This window comes from Melanotaenia boesemani, chromosome 8 (genome assembly GCF_017639745.1).
Source record: "Melanotaenia boesemani isolate fMelBoe1 chromosome 8, fMelBoe1.pri, whole genome shotgun sequence".
Taxonomy (NCBI): Eukaryota; Metazoa; Chordata; class Actinopteri; order Atheriniformes; family Melanotaeniidae; genus Melanotaenia; species Melanotaenia boesemani.
The window spans coordinates 28718222-28728901 of NC_055689.1; the positions used below are offsets into that span (position 1 = coordinate 28718222).

A 10680-nucleotide genomic window follows, 5' to 3' on the forward strand; every position below is an offset into this window, starting at 1 on the left:
CAAATACTTTTTTTACTTATAATTTTTTTCATTTTGTTTACTTTGTGTTTAGGATTTCCCTTTGGGAAAACTATTTATTTCCAGTTGATTTAATTTATAGCAGGCGTTTAAGCTAACAACAACAGTTAGCCAATGAGCTTAAATGGCTAAATCCCTTTGGTAACATGTCAGCTAACGTCTGCTAAGTGACCTAGCATTTTTCATCACCAATTCTCTCATGGATAGTATCAGTCAAAACTGAAATTAAAAGGCATAAAATCCTGAATATTGATTTTATGATTTTGATATTAATGACAGTATTGTTTGATCTACAGTCAGATTCTTTACAATGAATCTGACCGTAAATTTGTCATTTTGTTGGCTTTTTGCCTTTACTAAAAAAAATGTCAGCTGAGCATGATTTTGATGGAGAAGGTCAATCTTTTCATAACTTAATTTAAAAAAATAACGATTAGGTATTTAAACTCTAGAACATGTTTGTAAAAAATGAATAAAACAACCATGCTAAAACTAGATTTAAAAATAGCCGCAGTAATGTTTTTTGCTGGTGTTGCATTCCTCAGTTTGTGTTCTAGTAGGTGCTCCTGATTATCCTCTGCTTTGTTTTCTTACAGAAGTTTTAGGATGCTTGCTGTTAAGTTTCTTTAGCAGCTGATTGTTCGTTTTTCAGTTTTGGGTTTGATTATAGGCCTATTTGCTATCATTTTTTACCTTTCATACACATCTCATTTTCTTTAATTCATTCTTGGCTTTTCTATTTGCTGTCCTCTGTTACTCCTATCAGCCCCAGAATTTGTATTCTCCAATGAAAGTACAACATAATTTGATCAATCACAACGATTCAAATATCAGTAGAGGTGTAACCCCTCAAAAAGTTGCAGCTTGTCTGTTTTAATTTGGCAGGCCGCAGCGTCGCTATGAGCGTGTTTGGTTTGAGCTTGACTTTGATCGTATTTCATCGGCGCTCAGGCTGAAGGAAGGAGGGTTTGGAGAAAACTTGAGGACATGCGGCGTCTTTCACAAACTTTCCACAAATCAAACTTTCTCGGAACCGAAGAAGGAGTGGAGGTGCTGAGAATGAAATAAACCGTAGCGGACAGGAAGAAGACAGAAGGGGAAGAAGAGCCGTTCATTCTCATTGATCCTATCGAGGTATTGATTCAGGCCTGGCTTTGAAATAACAGCTGATGTGAGAAGTAAATGTGCATCCTTGTGGAAATGTTCTGGGATTTTCTTTTTACAGGATGGGGCTGTTTGAATGTCTCTTCACCAGGATAAATTGTGATATATGTCTTGTTATTATTATTATTATTATTATTGTTATAATTATTAGCACATTTTGATAGGATTCATTCTCTTGATAAAGCAGACTGAAGACTTCATCTAAACAAACTTGAAGAAAACTGAACCAAAACACTAAAAGCTATCACAGAAAAAGGGGTTTTTGCCCACACACACACATCCAGGAATGTGTGTGTGTGTGTGAATGGATGAGCTGTTTCCTCTTACACCAGTATCTGTCCAGCAGTTGGATACCAGCTCAGTATGGTCTTCATTCAGGCTGAGGCAGCTGCTTTTCATCATGCTTGTATATAAAATCAACACAACATGCCGCTCTTGGCTTTGAATTTTAAACAAAGATTATACAGATAAAAATAAACTTGCTCCATTTAATTTAATTGTAAATTATGTATTTATCTTGTTTGTTAAGGTAGTTGAGGACATGTCCTTGAGACAATCTGAGCTATTAAAATAGGATTTCACAGATTTTTCTGAATGCATAGATAATAAGTGGATCAGTTAAGAGTGATTATAAACTTTAGTTTGTACACTAAAATAAGTTTAAATAGTAACAAAAGTTTAAATTGGACTCACTTAATGTTGGATACATGTTAAATTTAATAAACTGCTTATGGAATCCACCGGTTACATAGTACAACCTCAGTCCAACTAAGTGCATTCCTCAACTTTCTGGGTTTTTGTCCTTATTTGCATGGCTTTTTGCAGGTCCATGCAGCAAAGAATTGTCTGAACAAGAGGTGGCTGTGAAAGCTACTAAACACAAGCTGAACTACAGCTTAACAACGGTTGATGGTATGCATTTATATGGTTATGGTGGAATTTGGGTCTGTGACTAGTGTGAACCTGGCCAAGAATTCCCTAACAAGTAAAACTAGGAAATGGGCTATGCTCATACGAAGCTGTGATGGTGATGACTATGAATGAAGGAAAATAAACCTGGGAAAAGATTAATTTTCCAGTGCCATTTGACACCACACAAGATTTTTTTTTAAGAAATAAAAAGTGTGTCCTCTCACTGAGGTGTAACAGAACACTTCTGAAGTATTTTTAAAGGGAAAGTAGAAACAGAAAACCTTTCCTGCAAAAGTTGTGTTTGCATCATTGTTAAGTGATGCATTTTAGAGTTGTGTTTTTTTTAAAAAAGGTGAATAAATTCATCAAGTGTTTACTCTTTTTCAAGGAGGTTTTTGCAGTTCTGATGACCCAAACATTGAGCTAAAATGACTGATTGAGCAATCAGCTGTTACTGCCTCCAAGCTATAAACACAGTCAGTACTAGAAAAGGAATGTGTTTTTGTGTTTGTATGTGTGTTTTTCCCCAAAGAAATATTTCCCGGCAATGACAACTTTTACCACATCAAACACAAATGATCAAACAGTAGTGTCTGCAGTCTTTATCCTACACGTAGAAGCTGCCCTGTGTCTGCTCTAATAATATTTTCATCACTTTTTATGGCTGCTGCTCTGTTCCAGCGATTGTAAATGGTAAAGAAGCCCTCTTCAGAGTTTCAGCTCTCACTCCACCAGATGGATGTGTTTCAGATCACAGCTACAGCCAACTTGGCAAGTCCATCTCAAATGTGGTTTTATGATCTACAGTCAGCGCCTCAGCGGTGGCATGCTCGTGTGAAACTGTGCCCACTCAAACATTTTTGAGCTCCACTTTTTTTTCTGCCTTTTTTCACAGACTTTTATCACTGCATTGTTTATATCTTTATTTATTTATTCATTTATTTGTTTTCTTGTAGGATTTGTGTTGTGAAGATGCAGGTTGCTGCTACAGCCCTGACTGTGCTGAGTTTGTTCCTTGACCTGGGCTTCCTGTCAGCACATCGGTCCAAACCAGACCCGAAAAAGCAGCAGAACGTCAGGCACGCTCAGAAAAATGAGACACCACTGAAGAAGAGTCAGCCGCACATCATATTTATCCTCATCGATGATCAGGTATGGGAAAATGTTTTATAGGCCTCACACTGAGCAGCAAAGACCTGGACCTGATCACATGACCACCTTCTGGTTTGAACTGTAATTACAAATCACCATACAGGAGGGTTGAAATATCTGGAGAAGAGTCGGGACAGTGTAAAGCTTTCACGGTGATGTGATTACTACAGACAGGATGAACCTTCATCATCCTCATCAATCTGTTAACAGGGCTTCAACGACATCGGCTACCACAACCCGACCATCAAGACCCCGACTCTGGACAAACTGGCAGCAGAGGGGGTAAAGCTGGAGAACTACTATGTTCAACCCATCTGTACGCCATCACGCAGCCAGCTCATCACTGGAAGGTACAGCCGCCTCTTTACTGGCCTCCTGTTTTACATTCTAGCTGTCAACCGTGACTAATATGTAACTCTAGATTACCATGATGCTTCAGTCTGCTGCACGCAGTGTTACGTCTCCACATTTCTGGACAAATCAATAGTCCATTACAGAAAGATAATCAAGTTACATGTCTATAGAACACACATACATCCAGTAGGTATTAGATTTAACACACAGCAGGCAAATCTAATGCGGTAAAAAAAAGCATTTTTTCATTTCCATGGGACAATAATAATAATAATCTATGTTTTGTTTGTTGGTTTTTAATAAGTGGTTAAGATAACACTTAGTAATATACATTAAAAGTCTAATTACTGGACACACTTTCCCATTAAATCCAACAGATACATGCAGGTACTTTTGACTGGTAGTGTTGTAATGATAGTTAAGTGGTCAAAACTTGAAATCGTAGCAGGATAACAAACACTTTCGTTTGGTATTACATACTCAAACCAAGTACTGGAGATGACTCAGGCAGGTTTACTTCCACAAGTATTTAATGAGGTTCATTACAACCACTGAAAAACTTGCTCTACCAAACAGTAAAGCATTTAATAAATATTAAATATAAAATATTTTAATACAAACCAGAGATTTAAATATTTTAAAATCTAGTTTACAGTCTTAATCACTAGTTTTATGTTATCAAAAGACATGAAACTATTGATTGAGTACTGATATAGTGACATCTAGTTGCTCAAACTGCAACCAGCTAATTTAACTAGAACATTTTATCCTTAGAGGGACACAAACTTTGCTAAAATCATCCACATTTATTTGTCTTTTCTTTGATTTTTGTAATGTTTAGATGAATGATTCTTTCTAAAAATAAAAGTTAATGCTTTAAAAAATGTCCCCAAACACAGTTCATTAGTATTTCCTTTTTACTTCTTACTAATAATGTTTAAACCAGTAATTATGTTTTCCTCTCTTTGACCTACCTGGCAGAACAAGCAACATTTTATTAAGCCAAGGTGAAATGGAGATAAAGTTAGTCATTTCCATGTAGTAAATATTTCTAATATACTCTTAAGACTTTGCTGATTGTCAGAGAATAAAATCAGGCTAAGGAAACACAAGAAGTGACCAGAATGAACTAATGGTGAAACAGAAGATGTAGCGACTGACCAGAGTCTGGGGTTCTGCATCAAAAGGAGGTGGCTGCTCTAAATTATATGATTATTAATTAGGCAGTAACTGCTGTGAGGATTAAGTAATCCCACTTAAATGTCCTTTTTGTTCTTTGAGATATCAGATCCACACAGGATTACAGCACTCCATCATCAGGCCCAGCCAGCCCAGCTGTTTGCCCTCCCACATGGACACTCTGCCTGAGAGGCTCCGCGAGGCCGGCTACACCACACATATGGTCGGCAAGTGGCACCTGGGTTTCTACAGGTGAGGCAGGACCTCCTGGTGTTTGCGTGGTTTCAGAAAGTAGATCTAAATAAACAAGGGGTTAATTTGTTTGCCCCAATTATGGGAAAAGCCCCTGATAAGATACAGAAATAGTCCTTCAGGTAATTCTAGGTAATTCAGATAATTGGTCTTTCTGTCTGCATGTTTGTTTCTGGTGCACACAGTGTTGTACCACAACAAAAAGGGATATTTTTGTCATTGGGGGTGCAGAATTCTTCCACAGGTGGAGCCACAAACTGTGTGCACCTTGATCTCTGAGTGTCTCTTAATAAAAAGTTTTATTTAGTCCAGTGTTTCTCAATCCTGGTCCTCAGGGACCACTGCCCTGCATGTTTTAGTTCTGTCCTGACTCAGACTGATTGAACTGCTTGTCAAGTTCTTTGCAAGCCGGCTAACAAGCTGTTCCTTTGAGTCAGGTGTGGTAAAGATGGACACCTCTAAAATCATGCAGGGCTGTGGTCCCCCAGGACCAGGATTAAGAAACACTGTGCTATAACACATGTGCTTGTTGCACATGTTAGAAGGTAACAGTAATATACATAACACATACACATCAGACTCCTTAAGAACCCCGAACCCTGTCCATCAAAACTGGACTGATTCATAGCAAACTTGTTTATGTTAATTACTAAGATCCCAAAAGAAATACCAATTACAGACAGAAAAAAGGATAATTTAATAATCAACATAAAAAAACCTGCTCATTCGACCTTTAATATGACTCAGTCTTTCTTTCTGTTGTTCTTTTTAGGAAAGCATGTCTGCCCACCAGAAAAGGTTTTGACTCTTTCTTTGGTTCCTTAACAGGAAGTGTGGATTATTACAGGTACATCATGATTATTCTTACAAAATCATCAAGTTAACATAAACCAGATCTACACATCACACTGGTTTACCTGCTCTCTCACCTTTTTTACTTTCTTCCTCTGCGTCTGTGTGTAGCTATGGTTCCTGTGATGGTCCAGGGTTGTGTGGATACGATCTCCATGATGGTGAAGGTGTAGCATGGGGCCAGGAAGGAAAATACTCCACAACGCTGTTCACACAGAAAGCTCGCAAGATCCTGGAGAGTCACAACCCCTCTGACAGGCCGCTCTTCCTGCTGCTTTCCCTCCAGGTATCAGTGTCAGTGGATCATCAATAAACGCTTCCTTAGAAACACCTGGAACATGAGTCTTACCCCCGTTTTAGTCTGTCAATAGGCTTTGCTTGTCAGAAAATGGGTTGAGTACAGTCTGACATCCTATTTATGTTTATGTGTAGATATTAAAAATCCCAGATGTAGACAGTCATAAAGCTGTAAAATACAAAAAATGTAGAGAAACTTTACAAATGATTTCCTCCAGGCCGTCCACACTCCTCTACAGCCTCCCAAGTCCTACATCTACCCCTACCGGGACATGACTAATGTAGCCAGGAGAAAGTTTGCCGCCATGGTGTCCACAGTGGATGAGGCGGTCCGAAATGTCACCTACGCCCTCAGAAAACACGGATACTACAAGAACAGTGTAATCATTTATTCCACTGACAACGGCGCCCAGCCATTCACAGGCGGGAGCAACTGGCCGCTACGAGGCAGAAAGGTAGAAATAAAGCTGTTTTTTCTGCAACATGCAAGTGTTTTTTTATTTATTCTGACCTCAGATGTCCATACTATACTTAGTTACAAGTTCATGATTTTAGATTTGTACATAATTTGCTGTGGAACTGTGACTTTTCTAGAAACTAGATATAAACCTATAATCGGTAACTATTATTTACAAGGTTTCTGTTTGGACAAACTGTGATATTAAGACAGAAATTGTGTGAGAAAACTGAAGTTAAACGTACTGGTTGTGTTTTCAGGGTACGTACTGGGAGGGGGGAGTCCGTGGAGTGGGGTTTGTACACAGTCCTCTGCTGAGACGCAGGAGACGCGTCTCCAAAGCTCTTCTCCACATCACTGACTGGTTCCCAACACTGGTGGGACTGGCAGGGGGGAACATAAGCCAGGTCAGAGACACTCAGCACTGGCTTAGAACAACATATACTGGGATTTATATAACTGTTTTCTGCCTCTTCTTAAACCTCTGAACACATTTCTGTCTTTTTATTTAGTTGAATCTCTGTGTTATGAACCGGTTTGCGGTTCTCACTGAACCGAACTTCCTTTCCAGCCTCTTTTTTTTTTGTGTCTCAGAGTGAAACTGGAGCAATAAAGTTTAAACACCTCAGAAAAAAGGATTTAAACCAACTTTAAAATGAATGCAATTCTTTTCCACCTAGAGTACTAATGCAAGTTCTCAGTTCATTTTGGACTAGTGTGTACAAGCATCTCAGTTTTAACCTTCATCTTTACCAACATTAGAGCATAAAACTGTCCAGATTTTACTACCATGGGAAAAGATAGGCTTGTGTCCTATTGTAAGTCCAGAATTTCTAAACACTGGCCTCATAAACACTTTGCATTTTGGTTCAGGCAAAGATTAACATATAGCTCCAAATAGCTCTGTTGGCTTGATGCTGGTAAATTTCTATTGTCAAATCAGAAAAGCAAATCTATACAATGTTTGACTAATCCTGAAAGTCTCTGTTGAAACAGGAAAATAATTATGATTTATACCTGTGAGGTAAATGTAGGAGTATTATTCTTGGCAATGGTAATTAAAGGTTTCAGGGCACCCATAATAAAGCACCTCTTATTAACCCACATCTGACTTTTGCTTGTGTTTGTTTATCGCTCAGAGCCAAGGCCTGGATGGTTTTGATGTCTGGCCCACCATCAGTGAGGGGAAGGAGTCGCCTCGTCAGGAGATCCTCCACAACATCGACCCTCTGCACAAATCTCCCACTGAAAGCGTGGGCTGGCACGAGGCCAGAACGAAGGGATCAACAGGTAAACTAACAGAGATTAGAGCTGCCCATCTGCTGAGGTATTCACTTCTTATGAAGTCTGTTCATGTATAATAAAAAACTTTCCACTGAAAAGAACAAACTTTGCTTTCAGTTGCATCTCATGCTTCTTAACATATGCATAGAGAACATGGTTTTCTCCCATTCGGTTTTAAAGAAGCCGCCTGCACTTTGCTTTGTAGTCCACTTCATGGACCGAGACCTGCTTATGTAGGCCGACCAGAGTTCGTTTCTTTGATCCGAATCAGAGTTTGTTTGTGCATTTACAGTTCCCCAAGTGAATTGGATTTTCCGAGCAAATGGACAGGGACTCTAATTAAAAATGGCTGGTGTGATTGCTTCCTATTTTTCCAGGAACTTTGGAAGAGTCTCAGGGCGCATTCCCACTGCCGCTGAGTGACAGCAGAAGTTCTGTTAAAGAGAGATGAGAGATTTTAACTCCAACCCAGGACTCCAAACAATGTAGCTGATGTTTTGGTCAAAGACCGCACTTAAATCTAAGAGAATCAAATCATGTCTTATTACTGGGACTTTTACAGCAAAGCCAACTGGCACTCTTTGAGTTCCCGTAGATAGACCCCCTGGTTGTTACAGATATACAGTACAAGGCTCTTCTTAGATTGGTTCCAGCCTCTCTGTCTGGTCTTTTTTTAAAAAAAACAGTAACCATTATGCTTTGTGATATTTATCATTTGAATGTTCCCAGAGTCTGGATGGAACTGGAAAAATGAGCTTTTGCTATTTTAATGTACTTTGCAATTATATTTCCTTTTTCCATGACCTGTGTTGCTGTCCTCTTGGCCAGGTCACCCTTGCAAAAGTGATGTTGTTGCTCTAATGATTTGAAAATAAATAACGAAGCATTGTCATGAATGCCAAATCCAAATATTCCCTAACTGAACATTTTAGTGATACCAGATAATGTCTTGTTCATTTCACTAATCAGCTCTAATCTGCATAATTTAAATGAATGTTCATTTTATTTCCCGCTGCATTCATGTTGTTTTATTTTGTTTTATTTGGCAGTGAGCACACCAAAAGAAACAACATTTAAAAAGCCAAAGAAGAAGAAAAAGAAGGTCCTGAAGCAGAAACTAAATAAAAAGTCAGTGCTCAAGTTAAAGAGCATCAAGAAACCGTCAACATTTACCCATCTTTCCACCAAGCCCAAAAAATCTAAGCCGCTACCCAAAATAAAGCCCGCTCTTAAACCCAAGACTAAAACCAACCCTCAGCACCAGTCCCGGGCTCATTATGGACCACAGTCCAAGATCCACTCGAGTGGTTCTCTTCCAGTGTCAGGAACATCCCGTCCCAAATCTCAACCTCAAATCCAACGTGTGAAGACCAAAACTAAGCGGTCCACGTCCCAGAACCAGAACTCGTCTCATGTAGCTCCATCTCAGCCTAAATCTAAAACGCAGCTCAAACTGAAGTTGAAGTCAAAGCCCAAAGAGACGTTATTCCGATACCAGAACATGTCCCAGTCAGGAACACTGAAGCCCAAATCCCATCCAGTCCCCCAGTTTTCTCCGATATGGGACACATCTGTGCAGGCCGCCATCAGAGTTGGAGACTGGAAGCTGCTAACTGGTGATCCGGGCCACGGAGACTGGGTCCCACTTCAGGTACTACAACACAATGAAGAGTTTAGCTGCAAATTTCTCTTTAAATTTGTCACATTAAGATAAAAGAACTCCAATTATGATCCACAGATGCTTCCCACTCTTCCTGGTCGCTGGTGGAACCTTGAACGCACCTCGTCGCCTCCTTACAAATCCGAAGCTCACAAAAGCGTCTGGTTATTCAACATCACGGCCGACCCGTTCGAGCGGCAGGACCTGGCAGACCGGAGGCCAGATGTGGTCCAACAGCTGCTGGCCCGGCTGGCCTACTACAACCAAACAGCCGTGCCAGTTTACTTCCCACCTGATGACCCCCGGGCTGACCCTAGCAGGCATGGAGGGGCCTGGGTACCCTGGGTGGCAGAGGACGAGGACGAGGAGGGAAAATATCAAGGAGTTTATAAGAAAGTTAAAAACAGTAAGAAGAAGAAGAAGAAGAAAAAGTGCAGGCTGTGCAAGCTGAAGTCGTTCTTCCTGAAACTAAACACGGGGATGATGTCTAATCGCATCTGAACAGAAATTAATATGAAAGACAAAAAAAAGTTCTTTAATTTTAGCTAAAATGAATCGTGATGTCTTGCTGTTTTGTCTTATTTTCTTTAGATCAGATCTTTTTTAAAAAAAAAAAAAAAAAAAAAAAACAGACAAACATGGACGTCTTAACATGCAGCTGTCCAGGTCGCGGTGACACTGACAGTCCCTCATACATTCAAATATTTAACCAAATTTAAGATTATTCTACTTCCATCATATCACAGAACACATTTCCTGTCAAGCAAATTCAAGTCTAAACTCAGTAAACTGATAATCTAGAGTGCCTGACATCATTACCTGCCCTCCTTCAAATTAAAAAGTCTTTAATACACAGCCCGTCCAAAATAAAGTCACCACCTGGTTTTAACTTAGGTCATAGAAAAGAGTTTAGTCCATTTAAGAAGAATCATTGGCACTGGGTAAAGAGCTGTCCAACGCATTATTAAAAACTGGAAGGATAGCTGGGAACTATTATCTTCCAGGAAGAAATGTGGTTGAGAAAAAATCTTGAATGATGGTGATCGGTGATCAGATGTCATCTGCATGTCATTCAGCTCTGCAGAGGCCTAGTAACGAG

At 39.6% G+C, this 10680-nt stretch overlaps 1 protein-coding gene across 1 annotated transcript; it reads left to right on the forward strand.

Moving 5' to 3' along the window:
- Positions 1 to 874: 874 nt before the first annotated feature.
- On the forward strand, positions 875 to 10182 carry LOC121643827 (arylsulfatase I-like). The gene is made up of 11 exons (XM_041991375.1): positions 875 to 1152; positions 3051 to 3246; positions 3457 to 3596; positions 4882 to 5031; positions 5804 to 5878; positions 5995 to 6169; positions 6399 to 6635; positions 6898 to 7044; positions 7777 to 7927; positions 8971 to 9572; positions 9660 to 10182. Exons 2-11 carry the CDS (start codon positions 3067 to 3069, stop codon positions 10080 to 10082), a joined length of 2280 nt encoding a protein of 759 aa, XP_041847309.1. The 5' UTR covers positions 875 to 1152; positions 3051 to 3066; the 3' UTR covers positions 10083 to 10182.
- Positions 10183 to 10680: the final 498 nt, after the last annotated feature.

Coding starts and splice junctions, on each gene's coding strand:
- LOC121643827 (XM_041991375.1), top strand. CDS start 3,067: ATGCAGGTTGCTGCTACAGCCCTGACTGTGCTGAGTTTGTTCCTTGAC. Junction 6,636..6,897: donor GGCCGCTACGAGGCAGAAAG/GTAGAAATAAAG, acceptor TTGTGTTTTCAG/GGTACGTACTGGGAGGGGGG. Junction 7,928..8,970: donor CAGAACGAAGGGATCAACAG/GTAAACTAACAG, acceptor TTTATTTGGCAG/TGAGCACACCAAAAGAAACA.